This window comes from Garra rufa, chromosome 24, assembly GCF_049309525.1.
Source record: "Garra rufa chromosome 24, GarRuf1.0, whole genome shotgun sequence".
In the NCBI taxonomy this organism is placed as follows: Eukaryota; Metazoa; Chordata; class Actinopteri; order Cypriniformes; family Cyprinidae; genus Garra; species Garra rufa.
The window spans coordinates 29,522,007-29,547,563 of record NC_133384.1 but is presented as its reverse complement, the minus strand read 5'-3'; the positions used below and the strand labels follow the sequence as shown (position 1 = coordinate 29,547,563).

At 34.6% G+C, this 25,557-nt stretch overlaps 2 protein-coding genes across 2 annotated transcripts; both read left to right on the top strand.

The window, feature by feature from the left end:
• Window positions 1–2,259: 2,259 nt before the first annotated feature.
• Window positions 2,260–10,646, top strand: tlcd4a (TLC domain containing 4a). The gene is made up of 2 exons (XM_073830838.1): window positions 2,260–6,440; window positions 8,008–10,646. The coding sequence occupies exons 1-2, from the start codon at window positions 6,376–6,378 to the stop codon at window positions 8,321–8,323; spliced, it is 381 nt and encodes a 126-aa protein (XP_073686939.1). The 5' UTR covers window positions 2,260–6,375; the 3' UTR covers window positions 8,324–10,646.
• Window positions 10,647–12,544: 1,898 nt separating this feature from the next.
• Window positions 12,545–19,572, top strand: hccsb (holocytochrome c synthase b). The gene is made up of 7 exons (XM_073830872.1): window positions 12,545–12,628; window positions 14,070–14,205; window positions 14,291–14,424; window positions 14,501–14,649; window positions 16,584–16,703; window positions 17,571–17,657; window positions 17,740–19,572. The coding sequence occupies exons 2-7, from the start codon at window positions 14,085–14,087 to the stop codon at window positions 17,936–17,938; spliced, it is 810 nt and encodes a 269-aa protein (XP_073686973.1). The 5' UTR covers window positions 12,545–12,628; window positions 14,070–14,084; the 3' UTR covers window positions 17,939–19,572.
• The last annotated feature ends 5,985 nt before the right edge of the window (window positions 19,573–25,557 follow it).

Below are 25,557 nucleotides of genomic sequence, written 5' to 3'. Positions count from 1 at the left end.
TATGATTGCATGCTGTGTTAACTAAATGCATGAATGGTTAAAAAAAAAAACGTGATTGAATATAATTTACCGTATTATACCTTAAGATATGCTGTAATTTTGTTTTAATAATGATTTAATTTCAGTCACACAAATTGTGCACCTCTAGTCATACAACACGTACAACAGGAACTCAAAAGGCACCTGTTTTTGTACAATGACCATGACAAATAACGTCTAGTGGCCTTGTTTATTGCCTCACCATGTTTATTTCTGAAAAAAATCTCTGCCACACACAAAAAAACTCATTCCTAAAAATACATCTGGGGCAGCGACTAATGATATAAATGGCTTTACTGTTGCTTATACCCTACAGTTACCTTGCACTGATTCAATGCAACTACGAGGATCGCCTCAAACCTGAACGTGCATTTTGTTTGTCAGGATGTAGACCATACTGTCACTGGTCACTTTTATGACTGCCATCTCAAGCCTTTTTTCCTAAATTATTACAAGATAATAGATGTAATTTAAAATGGAGCTGGAAGTCTCTGTTGGGTCTCACTGAGTAATTAAGTCTGTCGTTGGAAATGTCATTCGTTGTTATTGTTTCCTGTGTTTAGAAATGCTGTTAGCGCTAAAGCAAGAACTCTTTTTAAGTGTCTTTTTTTTCTAGATTCAATTATAAAGCTCGCCTCATTTTTAGAACAGCATAATAAACCCCATCAATCTTTTCAGTGTTTAATAATCTTTCATGTGCTTTATATTACGGACAAAAGCGCTTCGCTATATTTAGCACTGACGTGTAGCCTTTGAAAGTCTATCAGACTGTTAGAAGTGATTTTTTTTCTTTTTTAAAGTAGTAGGATAAAACCGAATTATTCTGTGTCGTGCGATTTTGTTTCTCATAGTGCATGTCCAACGAGTCTTAAATGTTGTTGCTGCTTTTGTGTCGTTCGTTCTTTTTGCATTTTTTCTGCACCTTTTTTTCCAAGAATCTGTCTGTCAGTCTGTCTCTGTCCCACCTAACATGACTTCTTGAATAACGCAGCCTCACTTCCTCTGACCAGCAAAACCCTTCATGCAAAAACTACCAGTGTCACTGTTAGTCGGGGTTAAGAGATGAGGGCTATAGGCTTGGCTGATCTAGATGGACTCTCTCCTGTCTTGTCTGCTGTCCTGCTGTTATGGAACTCTGAGCAGTTACTGAAGCCCAGTTACAGTATGGACTTACCAGTACCTAGGGGTACCAGCATGCATCTGCTAGCCAACCTGATTATTTTTTTTATTCTGGTTTTTTTATGCTCCATTTTGCAGTAAGTATGCTAATGTGTGTTTTAATTGCAGCCCTCCAGGTAAGTGTGTTATTGCAAGGCCAAATGTTTATTCTCTTGCCATAGGAATGATTGGAAATGGTTCGGAGAGGAACGTTTCATTGGAATAGTTCTTTTCTTTGCAAGGAAAGGCTATAAAAGGCTTCAATTTTTGACAGAACGTGCATGGCTGACCTTTGCTGCACTTATACAGTGGGGTCTAAAAGTCTGAGACCACATTAAAAAATCTGGGATTTTATTTTTATCTAGAAAGAAAGTTTTAGCATTTTGGAGAAGTGACAAAAGAAGGTCTTTTGAAGAACCGTTGGATACCAACTGGTTGGTTACCAACATTCTTTAAAATATCTTTTTGGAACAGCTCGAGAGTAAGTAAATGATAGAATTTTCATTTTCGGGTGAACTAAGATTCTGCATTAATTCTAGGTCATAATCAAATAAACGTGAAGGATCATGGAAATGTGTGAACAGGATGTTCTTTGGATCATTTTCAAATCATGCGGAACAACTTGATCAGCAGGTTTTAAACAAACTTGTAGAAATCATGCAGCTTTGTAATTGCTGCTGTTAAAGCAAAATGGAGAACAAATGTAATACTAAGAAATTCTCAACTTTAAAAGGAACCCTGGTATTAAGACTTTTGCATGGTTTAATATAACGTAAATGGTGTCTCTTACTGAAATATTTTGTTGAAAACCTGTGAAATATGTACGTTATTTAAAGGAGTAGTTCACTTTCATAACAAAAATTTACAGATAATGTACTCACCCCCTTGTCATCCAAGATGACTGTTAATCGTAAAGAAATGGTGTTTTTTAAGACAAACATTTCAGAATTTCTTTCCATATAATGAACTTCTATGGTGCCCCAAATGCATTTTGGAAGTCCAAACTCAGGGGCACCATAGACGAACATTATATGGAAAGAAATCCTGAAATGTTTTACTCAAAAAAAACAATTTCCTAACGACTGAAGAAAGACATGAACATCTTGGATGACAAGGGGGTGAGAACATTATCTGTAAATTTTTGTTTTGAAGGCGACACTGCAGGTGAATAGGGTAAAAAAACAACAACAAAAAAACTAGTAGTTATCACCTTTCTTACCCGGTTAATTGATTACATTGATAAGTGCAAACATTTTTTGTATTACAGGTTTATGAAATGTTAGGTTTAAACATTATTTAATTAAGTATGCGCTAATTGGCATACATTTCTAGTACGGTAATCTAAACATTGGATGAAGTTAGTTTCAAAATTCTTATTGAGGGGATTTTGGGGTAATTTTGTCACTCCATAATTCTGAAAAAACTATTTTTACTGTTTTTCTGAGAAATAAAATGTTGTATTAAATCAAGTTCATTATATATGAACAAATTCCTCTGTAAAAACCTTCAGAATATAGACAAGAATAACAATGTAAAGTTTGGTGTGTGTAAATGCTACTGATGTGGAGATTTATGGCTCAGTGTAGGAGAAAAAAATAATTTTGAGGAAACGGCCTTTAAAAAAATGTATTGTAATTGAAAACTATTGCCACAAATAGTGTTATAAAAGAAACACTTAACAGTAAATGTTGGGTGTTGTCTTTCCACTAGTCTGAAAAAATATTTTATGTAACACCAAAAAGCCCAAAATCTCAAAAACAGTGTTTGGACTTTGAGGGGGCACCATTAGTTCGATTACATCAAATGGTTGCATTCTGTGAGCTGCTGGTGCTACCTGTTGCTATTTTTACTGCAACACAACTTGGAAAATAAAATACTGATACAATGATGTATCAGTTATAGGTGGCGATGGATACAAGCGTAGGCTTAAACCAAATGCAATTTTTCCCCACAAAGAGTCTAAACACCCCTGGATATCGAGTGAAATCCATACTGAGAAACTGAGATGCATTGGCATGTTTACATCCTGCCAGGATGCATCTAGAGTTTCTTGTTTCTGCCATTTGTCAGCTCTTTCAGCAGCTGTGGTCTACTAATAGCCTCAGAGGCATCAGGACTAAAATGGAGAGGACAAAGACGCGGGTCTTTAGGAAGTTTTATTTCTATTTGTCCGCAGGCGTCTTTCCGTTATTTTCTCCTCTTCTTATCGCTAGGAAAGCAGTGAAGACTTATATTGCTTCTTTTGTTGCCCTTTGACTGAAAATTACAACTAAAAGCCACACAATGTAGCATTGTATTAGTATTTTATTTGTCAAGTTGTGTTGTGGGAAATATAGCAGCGGGGAGACATCATAAGAGACATCATGTATGTTACATTAAGCCACACAATTCCCTGGGTTCCATTTAATTATGTATAATGTGAAGAAGTACTAGTGGTATGAGATATTTGGACCTCGCTGTATGTGCCTGACAATAATGTGGCTTGTTTGAAAATGTGGACACTTATTATTGACAGCACAGTTATGGTTTTTAATTTTATAATTGTAAAATCTTTATTCTGTTATCCATTTACAGTAATTAACACAGGGACATCAAAATGGCAAAGATCAGTGACCTGAACAGAAAAATAAATTAGTTGAGATTGAAGCCAGATTATCCCATAATTCTACTTTAATGTATTTCGTACATACAGTTCAAACTTCAAGTTAAAAGTTTACATACATTTTTACCAAATAAGAGGGATAGTATAAAATGCATGCTATTTTTTTGTTTGGTACTGACCTGAATAAGATATTTCACATAAAAGATGTTTACATAGTAGTTCACAAGAGAAAATAACAGTTGAATTTATAAAAAATGACCCTGTTCAAAAGTTTACATACACTTGAATTGTAATACTGTGTTGTAACCTAAATGATACACAGCTGTTTTTTTATTTAGTGATAGCTGGTCATGAGTCCCTTGTTTGTCCTGAACAGTTATAATGTCCCCCAAATGCTTTGTTTTTTCAGAAGTTTTGTGTATTTGAACTCTTTCCAACAATGACTGTATGATTTTGAGATCCAACTTTTCACACTGAGGACAACTGAGGGACTGGTATGCAACTATTACTGTACTGTAGGTTCAAACACTCACTGATTCTTCAGAAGAAAAAAGATGCATTAAGAGCCAGGGGTGTTGAACAGAATAAAGAGGTGTACATTTTTCTCATTTTGCCTAAATATATTATTTTTCATTTAGTACTGGCCTTCAGACGCTACAGAAGACACATACATGAAGACAAAATCAGTTAAATTTACCTTGATCTTCAAACTGAAAAAGTTTTTACCCCCTGGCTCTTAATGCATCATGTTTCGTTCTGAAACATTGTGAAAGTTTGAACCTTCTGTAATGGTTGCATATGAGTCCCTCAGTTGTCCTCAGTGTGAAAAGATGGATCTCAAAATCATACAGTCATTGGAAAGGGTTCAAATACAGAAAAATCCTGGAAAACCAAAGAATTTGTGGGACCTAAAGAATTTCCTGAAGAACAGCAGGCAGTTAATCTGTTCAGGACAAACAAGGGATTCATAAACAACAATCACTAAACCAAAAACACAGCTGTGGATGATTCAGGTAACAACACACTATTCAGAATCAAGTGTACGTAAACTTTTAAAACTTTTGATAAATTATTTTCTCTGGTGGACTATATGTAAACATCTTTTATGTAAAATATCTTATTCAGGTCAGTACTAAATAAAAAATAACATGCATTTTGTATGATCCCTCTTATTTTGGTAGATTAATTAAAGGATAACTATTGCCAAAATGCAACCTGGGCTGTTTTTTTTTTATTACTGTAACGAGACAAACTTAAATCTAAAAGCATAATTACGACAAACGAGCCGTTTCTGAGATTGACCGTGATTTAGTTTTGTGGTCAGTGGCCGGTGAATGGGAGTACTAGGGGCATAACTTTGAGCGCATCAAAATCGATATTTTTACAACACTAAGAAGGCTCGACACACCATGAAACTTTGCTCGAAGTATCGCCTGGGTCTCTACACATGAACTCCAGCATTGAGAACATTGTTTGTTTGTGTACACAGAGTTTACTAAAAAGAAAGGTTTTAAACAACTCACTTTCACTGTTTGAGTTTCCCCTCGCAGCCATCTTGCCAGGCAAGAGGTGTCGATCTCCGAATGCAAGGAGAGTAAAGATGGATAGCTCCTAAAGCATATTTCCATATAAATGCACGGCTAATTCGTTGTTTTGTCGCAAGTGAAAAACAATAATAACCTTCTAGTTGTAAAAAGAGCCTCATATAAGCCTAATATTTCGTCCTATGGAGTCCATTCATTCGCATTCGGGATCGACACTTTTTGACTGGCAAGACGGCTGTGAGCGGAAACTCAAACAGTGAAAGTGAGTTGTTCAAAACCTTTCTTTTTAGTAAATTCTGTGTACACAAACAATGTTCTCAATGCTGGAGTTCATGTGTAGAGACCCAGGCGATACTTCGAGCAAAGTTTCATGGTGTGTCGAGCCGCCTTAGTGTTGTAAAAATATCGATTTTGATGCGCTCAAAGTTATGCCCCAAGTACTCCCATTCACCGGCCATTAACCACAAAATGAAATCACGGTCAATCTCAAAAACGGCTCGTTTGTCGTAATTATGCTTTTAGATATAAGTTTGCCCAGGTTGCATTTTGGCAATAGTTATCCTTTAACATTTTGCAGATTCTAAAAGGTGCATGTAAACTTTTGACAGTAATTGAACATTTTTTTTGTCCATTGACAATAATAACAATCACTATAATTATAATGCATTCTGCTCCTCCATGTAAGTAAATTATAGTAAGTAATTTGTAACTTGTACATATTCATTGAAAATAAGCTAATAATAGACAAATAAATACTGAGGGACATTATTTGATCTTAAAATAAATCCTATATTAATAGAATAACCATATCCATGCAACCCTATTTCCTATTTTCTACTTTTTTGTACTACTTTGCTCTTTTGTTATGTCTGTCAGAATGAAGTATCATAACTCAGCTCTGAAGCAATTACTGTGGATGCCTGACAGCAGGAGATATTGAGAGTGTTGGAGCTGATTCATGAGGCTGTGCTTTTCTATAACTCGTGTCTGTGTCATTGTTTGTTCTTCACCTTGTGTTTCCAGGGTCAAGGAATGTTGCCTTATTTTGCTAACTTCCGTCTGCTTGCAGAGTTTTCCACACCGTGTGTAAACCAACGGTAGGTATTTGGCTGATTCAAGTACAAAATATTTAACGGGCGAACTTTGTGGTTTTGCCAACCCGTACGTCTTGAAGCCTGTAGAGAGAACATGAGATCTGAATTGACAAAATTTACTTTAAGTGATTCTGGTTTTATTATGCCCAATTCATTATGTAAAATTATTATTATAAACCAAAGTTTCTTTAACATTTTTGCTGACTTATTAGCCAGTGAAAAATATTTAACTATAATTTTCCAATTATTTGTTATTTGCCCGCCATACCAAAAGTTAAAAAACAAAAAAGAAAATTTGCTAAAAATGTATTCACACTCAGGACATTCAAGATATAGATGAGTTTGTTTCTTCATCAGAACAGATTTGGAGAAATTCAGCATAACGTCACTTGCTGGACGTAAATCACAAATCATTTGATTTAGAACGGAACTGCAGAGTGGGTTCACAATTCTTTTGCCTTCGATTAAAACTTCAGCACAGATTGCAAATCATTTGATTCAGAATTTCCGGAATTTCGGAGCGGGTTTGTGACTCTTTTGCTTCAGGACAACTTCGGAGCACCGATCGAGAATCATTTGATTTAGATCGGAACTTCGGAGTGTGGGTTGTAAATCATTTGATTGAGGTTGGAACTTTTCCTTTAGATCGGAACTACAGAGTGGGTTTGTAAATCTTTTGCTTTAGATTGGAACTACGGAGCGCGGATCGCAAATCATTTGATTCAGATCGGAACTTTCGAGCGGGTTTGTGACTCTTTTGATTTAGAGCAGAACTTCGGAGCACAGATTGAGAATCATTTGCTTTAGATCGGAACTTTGGAGTGTGTTCAAAAATATTTTCCTTTAGATCGGAACTACAGAGTGGGTTCGTAAATCTTTTGCTTTAGATCGGAACTACGGAGCGCAGATCGACAATCATTTGTTTGAGATCAGAACTTTGAAGCGGATTTGTGAATCTCTTTAGATTTAGAACAGAACTTCGGAGCACAGAATGAGAATCATTTGATTTAGATCAGAACTTCGGAGTGTGGATTGTAAATCATTTGATTGAGGTTGGAACTTCGGAGTGGGTTTGCAAATCTTTTGCTTTTGTTCGGAACTTTGGAGCGGATCGCAAATCATATTTGATTTAGATCTGAACTTCGGAGTGTGTTCACAAATCTTTTCCTTTAGATCGGAACTACAGAGTAGGTTCGTAAATCTTTTGCTTTAGATCAGAACTACGGAGCACAAATCGCCAATCATTTAAATGAGATCGGAACTTTGGAGCGGATTGCAAATCATTTGATTTAGATCGGAACTTTGGAGTGTGTCAATTGAACAGCAATCAGCTGTTTGAACTCTCATTCTGGTGGCACCCATTCACTGCAGAGGATCAATTGATGAGCAAGTGATGTAATGCTATATTTTTCTAAATCTGTCATGATGAAGAAACAAACTGTTTTTGAGTGAACAATGTTTTTCAAATGCCATTTCATGTTGTCTTTAATAAAAAGTGTCACACATGAATGTTGCAATAGTACTGTTGATTCGTTTACAGCATGTCACTTTGCTCACCTGTGTTTTCCAGCTGGTTCTTTGAAGTATTAGGTTACCCCAAAGCCTCCAAACCCAACATGGCAAACGGGGTACTGATGGCGTTCGTGTTTTTCCTGGTACGGATCGCCGTCATGCCGATATACTACAGCCGCATGTGCTCGGTGTACGGCACGGAGGCCTTCTACAAGGTCTCCTTCGGCGGCCGAAGCGCTTGGATCTTCTCCAGCATCTGCCTGGACATCATGAACGTCATGTGGATGCATAAAATCGCCCGCGGCTGCTACAAAGTCCTGCGATCCAGCCGGAAAGCCAAACCTGAGAGCCAGGAGAATGGAAAAACAGATTGAGGGGAAAAGAAAGGGCAGTCGAATTTTACACAACTTGCTCACGGACAAGGTCTTCATGGGACACTTTGGCATGATAGTGACCGGTAAAGACTTTGAAAACACCACAGAGCAATATTTAAACAGAGTTCAAACCCGAAACTCTGAGGAAATTGAGATCTTGTGCACCAGAAAAGACTGGCCGTCCACTTTTATTTAGTTTGTTTTGAACTGTACACCAAAAGTGCATAAGATGCACTGTTCGAGAACTGTGTTTTAACCACGTTTGGTTTTAATTTGAAACTGTGGGCAGGTAAACCACATTATTTATTCATCAAAAGTTCAATCCCTCGCTCTCAATCGCTGTACTGTGCAAAGGGGCCAAGAGGTCAGTCACCTGATGTTCACGTTTACTTCAAAGCCGCGTATATTGACTGTGAAAGATTCGTCCACACAACTGTACTGCACTAAAAGAGGAAAATCAGCAATCTGGATCAGTGTGCTCAACAAGAATCTCTTGGAAAATAATGTCACTTTATTCTATTGAATGCACCAATGAGATCCAACTGTGGGTTAAATAGGCAAAATATTTTATATACACAAGATGAGCAGTGAATAGGAACTGTTTTTAAGAATGAAACCGGTTTACACTCGCTCCAAATTCAGTTCAGATTCCGCTTGAGACGGACGTCACACTTTGTTCGCACTGTACAGTTAATTGCATGCGGCAATGTTGTTCTCTGAATGTTTGCATTGTACATAGAAATTATTTTAATTACTTTGGTGTACAGTGTATCCGATCAATGCTGAACGAAAATGATCGATTGCGGTTTGGAAATGGTTTTAAAAGGAAGCGTAGCTCGTGAATGTTCGAGGACGACTCGACGTCGGATCGGTTTCCTGCATCGTACCCTAATTTATTAAACCAGTTTTGCGCTGGCACAGCATGGTAATGTTTGTACGACATATTTATTATTTTTTAACGGAAAGATATACAAGTCGTCAATGTATCCGAGTAGCTATACTACAGCATATGAGAGAATTCACAATACAGAGATACTTTTATGAATTCATTTTCAAATTCACCATCACCATGTATGACAAATTTAGTGTAGAATATTCTGTACACGTACATTCGGTGACGGCACGGATGTGAACGCATGAGTTTTATTGATTTCAAATACCTATATGAAAGACGGCGATTTGCGTGGAAACAATTTTAAAGCGGTTCTGTTTTTAATGAACTAAGTACTTGAATTTTGAAATGCGACATTATGAGAGCCAGAACTAGGAAGAATTGTTTTACTGGCACGAGATATACAGGAATACATGTTATGATTTTAAAATTTTGGTTTTGTCATCACTCAAAATGCCTTTTTTTTTTGTTTGTTTTGTTAAATAAACGTCTTTTATTTACCTCTTCTAGTGTCATTTTGTAGCACATGGTTCATGGTTATCTAAAGGATGTATGACTTTGATTGTTTTATCATTTAGCTCTCGTTAATGTTACAACCAAAGGTCGAAAGTAAGAATGGCTGTACTTAATTGTACATATTAAGCAGTCTCAGTATAATTTTGAAAACCCTGGAAAAAAGGCGAACAGACATGCATTACCCACCTTTTTCTTTAACGTGGAAGCCTATGTTTGAGACTTATGAGGAATGAGAAGAATGACAACGTGGAGTTTGCGCTACAAACCGGTGTGCATATGATTAAAATAAAACATTGAAATAATATGGAAAGACACACCCGTTTTCAATATCAAGCAAGAAAAAGAAGTGTTTTGTACAGCTAAAAATAGCTGAATGTGATTGGACTGGATACCAGACCCATACAATTTACAAATGGCTGCGCCCACTAGTCTCTTACAGGAAGAAAAAGGTGGGTAACACTGTAAAAGTGTAAGTTCATTCAATGTAAATTAACTTTTAAAACCTTCCAGGCCATTTCCGAGAAAGCACTTATGAATCTGTGAATACTAAATGTCATTTTTTTTCTTTTTGTCAAAACGATATTGAAGTCTTTTCAATACATAAAGTTCCAAACCTTCAGTGTTCAGCAGCATTAATGTTTTATTTATGGAATGTGTAAATGCACAATATCATGACTGTGTGTGTTTTTATTACTGATGCGTTCCATACACTGTCACAGGGAATTGTTGCCATGTAAAGGTTTACATTTGTTACTACGGTGAACACAGGGATCATCTTCCCATATACTGAAGGATAGTGCATGTACCTGAGGAATGACACAACTGCTCTTTTCGAACATGTTTATTCTTTCACGTGTCTTAATTTTTCACTTTCGTTATGCCATTTGCCTCAATAAAGCAATATGTTCATTTTGAGCCATGATGATTTTGTATGTCCTTTTTAAGGAGAAACCTTTGGAGATACTCGGATGTAAACAACAGCATGGATTGCAGGTTAAGGGGCCATTCACATGTAGCGTCTTTTGCGCGCTCAAATTCGTTATTTCAAATGTAGATACGCGGCTTGCGCGCGCATAATGGAAGCAACGCGGTGCGACGCGCTCGTTTTTTCCAGGCGCGTCCGCGCCGCATTGAGGTAAAAACATCTCAACTTTTCAGAATGCCACAAGCGCACCGCAGGTCATGTGACATGAACCAACCAATCAGCTACCTCACGTTTTTCCGTCACATTGAAACCTCTGTAGAAACATGGAGGAGCAGCTCATCATTGTGGTCCAGGGATTTCCTGAACTTTATGATTTGTCAAGCCCCCATTATTTTGACGCTAATAGAAGAAACAATGCATGGAGACGCATAGGCTTGGAGCTAGAGCGCAGCTGATGGTTGCTTAGAAACGGCAGACGCTTCCGGAGCGCAAGCGCCAGAGCGCTTTGTTGATAAAGCGGCGCGCCTAGCGTTTTCCACACGTTTTTAGGCGCGACATGTGAACGGCCCCTAATGTACTTCTGCATATGCTAATTTATGCTGTCTAAACCACGGGAAAAAAGTAGAAGCTGCTAAATCATAGAAGGACTTAGTAAGCAGGAAACGGCACAATATTTTAGCAAACTAAAGTTAACAAGTGGTAAAGATACAAGCAGAATTAAGATTTTAGCCTAAAATTTCACATACCTGAACCGGAAATGATAAGAACAAACACAAATGTTGTCAAGAAGACTCGCTCTGGAAATCCTGGTTCAGTTTGGTCAACCACTAACGCATTTTGTTCCTCAGTTTTTGCACTCTTCTGGTTGATTTAGTGTAACTTTTGGCAGTCTATAGTACTCCAAATGTTTTTCCAGGTCTGACCGATTAGTACAGCCCAAAACATGACAATAATGGACCATTTTCAGCAGAAATAATCAGCAAAAAATACGAGTTTTGGGACGTTCTCGGAACGTCTGGGAAATTTCTGTCAAACCTTACTTGTAAAAATAAATAACATTACTGTCAAAAGAACAAACCCTTATTCCACAGATAAAGTTGAGCCCATTATAAGGAAACAGCTGAGCTTAACGTGGTTTAACGTACCTTAAAAACAAACTTTTTTCAGATTTTACAAAATAATAAACACTTTCTACTGTCAAAACAATGACAGTATATGACAGTATATACTGTATTTTAACAGTAGTTAGCGTCTATTACAAGTAAGGTTCGACAGATATTTGGGGTTCCCTGGTCGTTTTTTACGTAACGTTACGTAAAGACACATTAAGCGTTTTAGAACGTCCCCGATTTTTGTTTGGTTCAGCCAGTTGCATTGTTTGTGTTCAGTGATAGGTCTTGTGTATTAAAGGGTTAGTTTACCCCAAAATGTAAATTGTGTTCATTAATTAACTTACCTCATGTCACTCCAAAACCGTAAAACCTTCGTTTATCCCTTCATTCAACTTCGTTCAGACCTTTGTCTGGGAATTCCTTTCAGTTGCTTGCTGTCTATAGAGGGCAAGAAAGCTTTTGAATTTCATAAAAAATATCTGTTTCCGAAGATGAACGAAGGACTTTGGGTTTGGAATGACATGAGGGTGAGTAATTAGTGAATTAGTGAATTTGAATTTTTTATTTTTGGGTAAACTATCTCTTTAATGTGTTATTATTTCATTAATTATTCTTCCAGTTGACTAGTTTCAGTGCACAGAGATTACACTTTGTTAAATGGATATTCAACAATTGGGGAAAAAGGAAGAAAATACAGAAAAAGGAACGTGGTTCCAAGCGAGCTTTTGCAATCTCATTAATATTCATGAGCTGCGTAACGTATTCGCCCCGCCCCACACGCAGTGCATGCTGGATGAAACGGAAGCACCGGTGCACGTTGACATTGCGGAACGTCCGAACCTCACATTAAACACAGAAAGGTGAGTTAGCTGTCATATTTGTAAACGTTTAGTAAGCGATATTATTATATTAAAACATTTAGAAGGGATTACGTTTTAATTAAGGTATATGTGGTTTGCTATTCAGTGACGTTGTTTTACATGACTGTATAGATGATGTTATATAACTTATTTTGTAACTCCTACATTTTGGGATTGATACAAGGCAGATATTTTTAAATGTGATTTATAAATGATCATATTTTAGATGTACGCTCATTGACGGTATAGTATGTTAGCCTATATGTCTTCTAAAAGAGAAATAAACGTAATGGAAAGTTGTTATGAAGCTCTATGAAATGTTATATTTCTTCGAACAATGAAACTGGATGATGACCAGCTCCAAAAATGACTATAAAACACGGTGTAATAGCAGTTCATACCATATTCCAAGTCTTATGAAGCCTTATGATAGCTTTGTGTAAGGAATATGTATTTTAGAATATATATTTAAATTAAATATGGTAACTTACATCATGTTGTACTATTTCATAAAGCTTACACTGTCATCAGTCAAAAGTTTTTGAACAGTAAGATTTGTAATGTTTTCTAAAGAAGTCTCTTCTGCTCACCAAGCCTGCATTTGCAAAAGCAGTACTATTGTCAAATATTTTTACTAATTAAATCAACTGTTTTCTATTTGAATATATTTTAAAATGTAATTTATTCCTGTGATTGCAAAGCATACTTTTTAGCATCATTACTCCAGTCACATGATCCTTCAGAAATCTTTATAATATTCTGTTTTGCTGCTCAAAAAACATTTATCATTATTATTTTTTTTTTTTAAACAACTGAGCAGAATTTTTTTCAGGTTTCTTTGATGAAGAGAAGGTTCAGAAGAACAGCATTTATCTGAAATAGAAGTCTTTTGTAACATTATAAATGTTTTATCATCACTTTTGATTAATTTAAAGCTAAATAAAAGTATGATTTCTGTAATTTTATTCCCCCAAGTTTTTGAAGGGTATGTTACAAAAGCTTTTTATTTCAGATAAATTCTGATCTTTGGATCTTTCTATTCATCAAAGAATCCTGAAAAAAAATGTACTCAACTGTTTCAAATATTGATGATAATATTATAATAATAGTAATAATAATAAAAAGGTTTCTTGAACAGCAAATCAGCATATTAGAATGATTTCTGAAGGATCATGTGACTATGAAGACTTGAGTAATGATGCTGAAAATGTAGATTTGAATAGTGTGTAATGCTACAAAAGCCTTTTATTTCAGATAAATGTTCATCTTTGGATCTTTCTATTCATCAATCCGGAATAAAATAATAATAAAAAAACGTTTCTTGAACAGCAAATCAGAATATTAGAATGATTTCTGAAGGATCATGTAACAACTATAACACAAGTGATGATGCAACAGTATCTACATGAACTTCAATGTCCTTGATCTCTTTATCTCTTAGGGTTTGGTGTTCATCATGGGTGCATCCGTATCCAATCTAGCCCCCAATATTCAGGCCCAGTCTGCGATGCCAGCGCATCATTTTGGAGGGGCGTCCCCACCCCCTGGGTGTCCCATGCATCAAGAGCCTCCTAAAAGTGAGTCATGCACCATCTGTTATCATGAGCTTGATATCAGTGGATTTTATGTAATAATTATTCATAATGTGTAATATAAACCCAGGCTCTCTGCCTCCTGAGTGCCCAATGCATCAGGCTCAGACGCCACCGGCTGGCCCAGCGCATCAGGAGAGAGCTTATGAGTTTGTCGAATGTCCCATGAAAGCTTCTGAAGGAGCCATCGATCCCACAAACATGGTGAGCTCGGGGTCCGTCAGTAAGATGACGTTCTTTGAGATTGTGTGTGTTAATGTTGCTTTTGTGTGTCCCACAGATGCCACCTCCAAACCAGGTGCCCTCCCCGGATCAGCCGTTTCCTCTGTCCGTGAAAAGAGAGGAGTCTAAGATCCCACGATCAGGCGCAGAGCAAAACTGGGTTTATCCTTCTGAACAGATGTTTTGGAATGCCATGCTGCGCAAAGGGTCAGTTTACCTTTATGTTTCTATTCATAAATCCGTGTTTTTTCAACCAGACACAAGTGATGTTTATGTTTTGGAGAGCTCTTGGAAAACCAGAAATACCATTTGGCTAAGCTTCAGGAAGCCTGTGAGTGCTATAACCGAATTTCCTGGATAGAAAAAAACAGTACATCATTTTCCAAGGTCAAGAAACTCCAACTCCACAGGTTTACAAATAAATCTTAATTCCAGTAGAACTGAATGTTTGCATGTTGTTTTTGAAATCTCATCTCATCTCATCTCATCTCATCGAGGCTGCATTTATTTGATTAAAAAAGTAAAGTAATATTATTAAATATTATTACAGTTTAAAATTTTCAATTTGAATATACACTACCAGTCAAAAGTTTTTGAACAGTAAGGTTTATTTAGTTTTTTTTAAAGAAGTCTCTTCTGCTTCCAAAGTACAGAAAACAGTCAAATTGAGAAATATTTGTACTATTTAAAGTAACTCTTTTCTATTTGAATATATTTTAAAAATTGTAATTTCCTGCGATTTTAAAGCTGAATTTTTAGCATAATTTCCAGTCACATGATCCTTCAGAAATTATACTAATATTCTGATTTGCTGCTCAAAAAAACTATTATTATTATGTTTTTAAGGTTTCTTTGCATTCATCTGAAATAGAAATGTTTTGTAACATTATAAATGTCTTTATCATCACTTTTGATTAATTTAAAGCATCCTTGCTAAGTATTAATTTCTATCATTTTATTCCCCCACGTTTTTGAATGGTATGTTACAAAAGCTTTTTATTTCAGAAAAATGCTGATTTTTGGATCTTTCTATTCATCAAAGAATCCTGAAAAAATTTACTCAACTGTTTCAAATATTGATGATAATAATAATAATAATAATAAAAAGTTTCTTGAACAGCAAATTAGCATATTAGAATGATTTCTGAAGGATCATGTGACACTGAAGGCTGGAGTAATGATGCTGAAAATGTAGATTTGATCACAGGAACAAATTACATTTTAAAATATATTCAAAAAGAAAAAATACATTTAAATAGTAAAAAGTATTTCACAATTTTACTGTTTTTGCTGTACTTTGGATCAAGTAGATGCAGGCTTGGTGAGCAGAAGAGACTTCTTAAAAAAACATTAAAAAAAGTGTTCAAAAACTTTTGACTGGTAGTGTGTTAAAATGTAATTTATTCCTGTGATGTAAAACTGAATTTTTAGCATCCATTACTCCAGTCTTCAGTGTCACATGATCCTTCAGAAATATATTTATTGCCACTTTTGATCAATTTAATGCATCCTTGCTGAATGAAAGTATTAATAAAATAAAAATACTGACTCCAAACTTTTGAACGTTAGTGTGCAAATATAGCTAATGTCTCATATTAATAAAATAAAAAGTTTATTGAAGTTTATTTATTAATAAAATAAAAAGTATTAGAAAAATGTATATTTATTTTTAAATATAAATAGTATGTATTATTATTATTATTATTAATGTTTTATATATAATTTACATTATTCTTATTTTTTTACTTACTAAAAATAAAAATAATTATGTGTAAAAATATAAACGGTCTGTGAAATAAAATATTTTTAATAATTTTTCTTGGCTCAGTTGCCATCTTAGATATTCATTCTCAGATTGCATTCTCAGATTGCTTTGTTCATGTAGGATATATGAGATGCTATTGCTACCTTATATTTTGGTCAAATTTGGTAGGCAAATTTTTGCCTTCTGTTTGAGGCATGCTTCTGATTCCTTAAAATGCTTTCTAGATAGTCAGCACACAAAGTTTGGAACAGATCTTTTGTTTTTGACACTACAAAAAAGACAAAAGCTTGGTTTGCACATTTGGGAAGGAAAATCAGTCTTTTTTTAAAATTCTGAATTACTGTAAATAACTAATTGCTATTTGTTGCTTTTCTAGGTGGCGCTGGAAGGATGACAGTCTTGCTCCTGAAGACATGACCAATATAATCCAGATCCACAATCGTAACAATGATCAAGCCTGGCAGGAAATCCTGAAGTGGGAAGCGATGCATGCCAGGTGACTGCAACACAACTCTCACTTTTACATGAGCAATAATTTAGAGTGTAATGCGATAAAGTTTTTTAATAATAATAAAAAAACTTCTATTCAGCAAGCATGCTTTAAAGTGATAGTTCACCCAAAAATGACAATTCTGTCATTAATTACTTGCCCTCATGTCATTCTAAACCTGTAAGACCTTTGTTCATCTTCAGAACACAGTTAAGATATTTTTTATAAAAATCCTGAATAGACAACAACACAACTGAAACGTTTTATGATTTTATGGTATTAGTAATTAAATAATTAATGACAAAATGTTCATTTTTAGGTGAACTATCTCTTTAAATGAATCAGAAGTGATAGTAAAAAGACATCATTTGACACAAAATCTAATTTAAATTAAACGCTGTTCTTTCGAACTTTCTATTCATCAAATGATCCTGAAAAAACTACTAAGTACTACAGGAATAAATGTCTTTTCAAAAAGTATTCAAATAGAAAACAGCTATTTTAAATTGTAATAATATTTGACTATTTTTCTCTATTTTTAATAAATGCTAACATATTAGACTTCATACTGTATTACAATGTGCTCTAATTAAGTGTTTAAATTGTTAGCAGAAGTAATAGTGTTACATAATAAAGTAATTTGTGATGCCAAACACATTTTAATCAGATAAAAGCTTCATCATCACCTCTGCAGCCCTGTTGCTGTCAGATAAGCGAGGCGATAATATCGTGTTAGTCGCCTTCTGTTTGTCATTTGATGGTCACTGCGATCACACTGTGATCTGCTTTGTTTCTACAAACTGCCAAGTATGCAAGAATCATCGTAGCATCCTCGACTACTGTTAGTTTCAAACACATGTTTGTTTCTGGCAGCGAGTGTCCATGCGGTCCATCACTGAAGAGATTCGGGGGCAAAGCCAAAGAGTTCTCACCCAGAGCCAGAATACGTCACTGGATGGGGTGAGATATAAATGTAAATCCCAAAGCATCCTATTGCATTTCAAAACCTGCAGTGCTTGATTTCTTTTTGCTAACCTTCTAGATATGAACTGCCTTATGACCGACATGATTGGATCGTAGATCGGTGTGGAAAGGAAGTCCGATATGTCATTGACTACTACGATGGGGATATTGATAAAGACACCTACAAGTTTTCCATCCTGGATGTGCGTCCGGCTTTCGACTCTATAGACGCCGTCTGGGATCGGATGAGGGTGGCCTGGTGGCGCTGGACATCATAAAATCCATCTTAATAACAGTTCTTGTTCTACACCACTATAACACATCACAGACTATTCAGTACCAATATACTAGAATCTGCTCAACTTCATTGAGTTCTGACTGTAAAGGTGAATCTTCGCAAAGTATTGCACATTGATGGACTTACAGGTTGTGAATGAATCTGTTTCTGATGAGGTTCTGAATTCATCAACAAGCATTTTTTTTTCTTGTTGAGTGAAGGTTATCAAACTGGAAAGCTTGCTATCTAATCTTCCTCAGAGGTCAAACATATCCGCTGGTTGTTTTTCTCTCTCAAAGGCTGATTATTGAGTGTTTTACTTCATGTTGAGAGCGATTGGCGGTCTGTGCTTTTGAATAGGATTGATTTAGACGAAGCACATTTTAAAATCCAATGTTTAGTCGGTCAGAACTGTTTGGGTTTATTTATTTTTGCGCAAACTGCTTTGTTATTGTGTGTGTGCTAAAGTGTTGCTAATTATGAGTGCGAGTGTTTCTGAAATATTTCCCCTTCCATTTTCTCTGATTAAATACCATTTGTTCATTTGTTTTAAATCTGACCTGCGACAAATTTTAATTCCAGCTTTCAAAAGCTGATTATTGAGTGTTTTAGCTCATGTTGAGAGGGATTGGCAGCTGTTAGTATTTGCAGCTTGGCGAAATGGCTCAGCGGTTTTTGCTTATGAATATGATTGATCTGATGATGAAGTGTATGAAATGTTTTTTCTTTTTTAATTAAAAGCCCTTTTTCATCTGGTAATTTCTCCCATTCACCCTGCAACTGGTTTCAGCTTTAAAATGATGTTATTTCTCGTAACTTCTGTTTGGCTTTGCTTATTTTGCTCAAACTGCTTCATTATTGTGTTTGTATATGCTAAAGTTTTACTGACTGCTCTCTTTAAGAGAGTGTTTCTAAAATATTTCCCTCCTAATTCTCTAATATTTGTAACCCAGTTCATTTGTTTTAAATCTTTCCCATAATTTTGCTTGGCTGTCACTTTCCAGATTGCTCCAGCAGATGGTGCCCTTTCCTCAGAAAATGTCATTTCAATGCTACTGATTACATCCATAGTTCCTTCGATTTAGAGGACAGGATTTACCATCCTGCTCAAGCACAAAGCTGTTTGTACTGGGATGAAATGTAACCATTTTATGAAACAGCCATTACCTATTTTGCATTCTTATAGTGTCTAATACTGGAGTATGATTAGTGGCATTTTTAATTTGGGTGATTGGGTTAAAAAAGTTTCCATAAACAGAGACATTTGAACAGTGAAAATACATATAATATGGAAGATATAATAAGGAAAACAGATAGGATCACACTGCAATTCTCCCCACAGTGGTGCAACTCTAAGGTCAGTGGATATTGTATTGATTTGAATATGATGCACTGTAAACAATTTTAAAATAATCTGTTATTATTTGAAGTGTAAAGTTGTATAACTTAGTTTTTATGATAATTTTATATAGAGGTGGGTTTTGACACAAACTTCACGATTCGATTCGATTTCCGATTCGATTCAATAGAGTTGAATGTTGAACGTTTTCACAACATGTCATCAGTTGGCCATATTGGCGGCACTGAATGTAAACAGTGCCACTAAACCGAATAAAACTTGCATATTTTGCTGATTATTGCTGCTGAAAATGGTCAATTATTGTCATGTTTTGGGCTGTACTAATTGGTTGGATCAGGAAAAAACATTTGGAGTACTATAGACTGCCAAAAGTTATAACAAATCAAGGAGAAGCAAAAAACTGTCTGAGGAACAAAGGTGTTTGTGGTTGGCCAAAGTAAACCAGGATTTCCAGTATCTTTACCACTACTTTAGTTTGTCAAAATATTGAGCCCTTTCCTGCTTACTAAATCCTTCTCTTTAGCAGCTTCCACATGTTTTTTGTGGTTTGGACATTATAAATTAGAAGAAAAAACATATTCAGTAGTACATATACCCATGCAATTCATGCTGTTGTTTACATCCGAGTATCGCCAATATGGCCGCGCATCTGGGTAACTGACCCAATCAGGTAAGTGATTATTTTGGACATATTAGGTACAGTATACAAAATGTTCTCAAATAACAAAAAGTCTCACTAATGCTGTAAAATATAAGAGTCAGTTGGTACTCAATTATATTGAAGGTTACTGATTTGTATACAAATGCTTAAATTACACTCTTTTTTTAATAATAAAATTACAATTAATTATATTTCTACTCCAATTCGTTTTTTGAAATGTACTTGAAACAGCTTGCCATAGCACTTATATCCTTGCTCTTTTGTTGATTTTTATTGCTTCCATGGATTCAATGCATTGTCGATTTGGAAGCATCTAAATAACTAAATGTAAACATTTATAAACTTGAAGGATTATTTAAACGTAAATTAAACATTGAAGAACAGTAAATACTTATACGGTACATATATTTAGCAAAATTCTCCTCTCTAGAGGTCATTTTTCTCTCCACGAGTTTATGGTCACCGAATGTTTTTTCCTGAGGTAAATATGACGTTACATGACATTGTTTACAAGCTGTTATATTGACTTCTTTCTGCGGTTGAAACACTGATTGGGCGATTACACGAGACTGAATAAAGATTTCGGTAAGTTGTACTCTTTATTTTACCATGTTTTAGGATGTTTATTCATGTTTATTTGGCACTGAAAGACGATAAGTTCCCTTCCGCTTCACTTGAACATAGGCGCTACAGCGATCTGTCACTCCACATTAAACAGCGCCAAAACGGCATTTATTGTTTGAATATTATAATAAAATTGACAGATTTTGAAATCTAAGACATGATTTTTTGATGTCAAAAGTACCAAAGCATAAGGCTTATTGCGATTTATTGAATGGGACGGGAGGCGTGTGCAATGTTCCCTTCATTAACTGTGAAGGCTAAACTAATAAATTCTTGGGATTTAAGAATTGATAGCCTATCGTTTCGTAAAAATGAGAATCGATTAAAATCAAGAGCCAACACTATTTTAAGGATGTTATAGACATTGGTGTTGATTCAAAGTAATACAGCTAGGCTGCCTAAACACTATGTAATGGTATAGTATACTAACATTAACCCTGTTGAAAAAACCAGCATATGCTGGTTAGGTATGTTTTGGTGCTGGGATGCTGGTTTTAGCTGGTTTATGCTGGTCATTTGCTGGTCCTTTGCTGGTTAATGCTGGTCCTTTGCTGGTTTATACTGGTCCTTGGTTTTAGCTGGCCCTTTGCTGGTTTATGCTGGTCCTTGACCTGCAACATGACCAGTTAAGGACCATCATAAACCAAGGACCAGCATTAACCAGCAAAGGACCAGCAAATGACCAGCATAAACCAGCTAAACCAGCATCCCAGCAACAAAACATACCTAACCAGCATATGCATTTTTTTTTCAACAGGGTAAGAGTAAGAAGGTCACACTGTTTCCTGTTATTAGTTGTGTTCTTGGTTCAGACCTTCTTGAATTCTTTGTAAAGATATAAACAGATCTAAAGACAAACACAAGTTTCAGGTGGTGTCACTTGGTGTTTAACAGTGTGTGAAGTCCAACCTGTGAGAGCTTTTTGAATCACCTCGAGGAAAGTAGAGGTTCCTCATGTCTGTGAGTAGGTGTGGGAAAGAAATCTTCACTCACAACCCAGAATAACCTCATCCTCTGGGGAAAGTTTCCGCCTCTTTGTCCTTTGCAGATGGGAACTTGATTTTGCTGAGTTTTATAAGCAGTTTTAGCTGTGACCGATCATTACGTTGTGTTTGAGGGTCCATTGCCTGCTTTTGAATAATGCATGTGTGATGATAGAGATACTGTATGTTTGTATTTGGTGTTTCTGTTTGGCAGGGAACCAGAAAAGCCCCTTGTAGTGCACAGAGCAGATCTCCAAACAGCCCGTGGCAGTGGAGTCTGGCGGGGGGGGGGGGGGATTCAAGCCCCCTGCAATCCTTCCAGTCTGTTTCATTTACATACCAAAAGATGCCCAGCTGTGCCAAGTACAATAAGCAGGCTTTGTCTAGATTCCAGAACTGTAACATTAATTACGGGAAGGAGTAACAGTTGGAAAGTTTCTGGCTTGTGGGTCACTGGTGGTCCTCACATGGACGTTCAGATGTTGGCTGATGTTTTTTTGCGGCTGTAGTGATTGTACTGCGTCCAGAAATGTTTGTGTGTTGCAGATTACGTCCTGCTTATTTTAAACAGCTCAGTTATGACAAGCTTGTTTGAAATTTGTTACTGAGTGCAGGGTTATCGTTTACTAAAATTAAAACCGTAAATGTTTTCATGTAGAAATAATTTACACATTAACTTAAATAAAATATAAAACTTATTTATTTTATTTCGGCTAGTTGCCAAAGTAGCATTTCTCATTTTTGTTTAGTTTAAGTTGAAGTCGGGGCGCCGCTCGCAATTTTGGGCCCTATGACAAAATATGAGGTTGGGCCCCCCCTACCACACAAAAGCAGATCAAATGGCGTGGGCCCTTAGAATTGTCCTAACTTTCCCCCACTTAGCGGCGCCCCTGGTTGAAGTACTAAAATAACTCAAATGAAATAAGCTAAAACTTAATGCAAACTATATAGACAATATATAGACATATAATATTAATATTAAATATTAAAAAATATATAAATAAAATTAAATCAGAATATATAAAAAATTAAAGGACAAAAACGGCTAAATTATAAAAATAAAATACACATTAAAAAAAAAATCTATCTATAAAATCTAATTAAAAAAGGTAACAAAAACTATGATAGTATATTAAATGATAATGTTCATTATTTAATTTATTTTATTGTATTTATTTTATGAAAATGAGGGCTCAGCCCCTTTTTTGTGGTAACTAACATTATACCAGCTTTATATTTTATTTTATTTTCTGAAAGGGCACAGCTTTTTTTGTGGTAATCAACATTACACCAGCTTTACATTTTATTTTATTTTATTTTATTTTATTTTATGAAAATGAGTGCTCAAACCAATATTACACCATCTTTAAATTTTGTTTCATTTTATTTTTATTTTTTTTATTATTATTTTTTTTATTCATTTTATTTTATGAAAATAAGGGCTCAAACCAACATTACACCAGCTTTAAATGTTTTATTGTGGTTACCAACATCACACCAGCTTTACATTTTATTTTATTTTATTTTATTTTTTATTTTTATTTTTTAATGAAAATGAGGGCTCAAACCAACATTACACCAGCTTTAAATTTTATTTTATTTTATTTTATTTTATTTTATTAAAATTAGGGCTTAGTTCCTTTATTGTGGTAACCAACATTACACCAGCTTTACATTTTATTCATTTATTTATTTATTTTTTAATGAAAATGAGGGCTCAAACCAACATTACACCAGCTTTAAATTTTATTTTATTATTTTATTTTATTTTATTTTATTTTATTTTATTTTATTTTATTTTATAAGAGCTCTACCCATTTTTTCATGGTATCCAACATTACACCACAAATGCTGCTGATCAAACTCAATTTGTATTAAACCCGTATAATTCCTGTAGGCCACACTTAAAAATGTATAAATGTCATTGAATATCAATCCCAGGTGGCATTTATTGGTAGGAAAGATAGCGCGAGCACACTTTCGTGTTATATAATGCAGACATTCATACATTTTTAAGTGGCATAAGTGTCCAAAGTGGTTTTGGGGTCACTGCATATTTACACAAAATATGATTATGCTCTATCTGGAGCAGTGAGAAATCTGAATCTTCATGTATGTTAGTGTCTTATCCCTTAGTTTAAGTGTAATTGCTTGTTTATCAGCAGCTGTTTTAAATGCAAATCCCATTCACGATTTGCATCCGGACCACTTCTCCCACACACTTTACCATTAACACACAGCAGTAACAAAAACACACTAGAATAGGTAATTGTGCTCCTTCTACATGCTAATAATAAAGAAAACAACATTATGCTGAAACTAAATAAATGCATGCAGAGTGTTTAAAGACTGTCAGTCTGAGGCCTGCAACAGGAAGACAACACAGTCCCACAGGAAGCTTTACTGCACTTAAGAGTTTGATTTGAAAGTGAAATGCAGTAACCATGGAGACAATTTTCTGACACCCCAGCACTACTTTGTACAATCAGTGTGGGTTTATTCTGCATACATCATTCATTTTCTTTTGCAGTTATATTATATTTCAGGGCTATTCGACTACTCTTCTCTAAATTCCTTCCCAGTAAAGGCTTCAGTGGTCAAAACGTTGAATGAAATGAAATAGGCAATATTTATTTAGGGAAAAATAATAGTAAATGCCATAATACCTGGCAAAAGAAAAATATACCTTAAATAGTCTCTCTGCTGATTTGTACAATATAAAATTTATTTAGTGCTTAAATGGTTTCAAAGCAGATTGGCATCAAATATGGCTATATATTTTTTATTTTTACTAATGGTCATTTTATGCAAAATAAAAATAAATAAATAAATGAAGAAATAAATTTAAAAAAATCTATATTTAATTTATATAAGTCATATAATATAATATAATATAATATAATATTAAGAGACCACTTAAATATTCTCAGTTCTCTCTGGATTAATTTTTTTTTTTTTTTTTTATAAAAAGACAATTGGTCCATATAACAGGTTTTCCACAAAATATTGTTTTGTTTTTTTAAATTCTTCTAAGTTAATATTATAAATGAATAAATAAATTAAAAAATCCTTATTTAATTTATATAATATAATATAATATAATATACTATAATATAATATAATATAATATTAAGAGACCACTTAAAAATTCTCAGTTTCTCTGGATTTGTGATTTATAGTTAGTCATTTATCTGTTTTATTATAAAAGTTTTATGTATGTTTTATATATCATTATTAAGTTTTAATATTATACATAAAATAAAATAAGGACATATATATTTTTATATATATATATATATATATATATATATATATATATATATATATATCTATAATAAATAAATGTTTATTTTTATTTTATACTTAATTTTATGTTTTTATTTTATGCATAAAATAAATAAGGACATTTTATGATATATATATATATATATATATATATATATATATATATGTGTGTGTATATGTATATGTTTATATATATAACATATATAATATACTTAATGTACTAATTTACTTATATATAATAAAACTTTTATTATAAAACAGATACATTACTAACTATAAATCACAAATCCAGAGAAACTGAGAATTTTCAAGTGGTCTCTTAATTTTATATTTTTATTGTATACATAAAATAAAATAAAGCAAATATTATATGTAAATAATAATAATATATGCAATATATATATAATAAATACATTTTAATTGTATATATATGTATATACACACACACACACACACACACACACACACACACACACATGTTGGGTTTACATGTTTTATGGGGACATTCCATAGGCGTAATGGTTTTTATACTGTACAAACCGTACTTTCTATCGCCCTACACCTACCCTACACCTAAACTTAGCCCTCACAGGAGATTGTGCACACTTTTACTTCCTCAAAAAAACTCATTGTGCATGATTTATAAGCCTGTTTCCTCATGGGGACCTGAGAAATGTCCCCACAAGGTCAAAATCTACTGGTATTAC

Bases quoted from the DNA above. Each gene is read 5' to 3' on its own strand.
- tlcd4a (XM_073830838.1), top strand. From the start codon at position 6,376: ATGTTGCCTTATTTTGCTAACTTCCGTCTGCTTGCAGAGTTTTCCACA. The intron at 6,441-8,007 runs GTAGGTATTTGG...TGTGTTTTCCAG, and splicing joins ACACCGTGTGTAAACCAACG to CTGGTTCTTTGAAGTATTAG.
- hccsb (XM_073830872.1), top strand. From the start codon at position 14,085: ATGGGTGCATCCGTATCCAATCTAGCCCCCAATATTCAGGCCCAGTCT. The intron at 14,650-16,583 runs GTCAGTTTACCT...TTGCTTTTCTAG, and splicing joins AATGCCATGCTGCGCAAAGG to GTGGCGCTGGAAGGATGACA. The intron at 16,704-17,570 runs GTGACTGCAACA...TGTTTCTGGCAG, and splicing joins TGGGAAGCGATGCATGCCAG to CGAGTGTCCATGCGGTCCAT.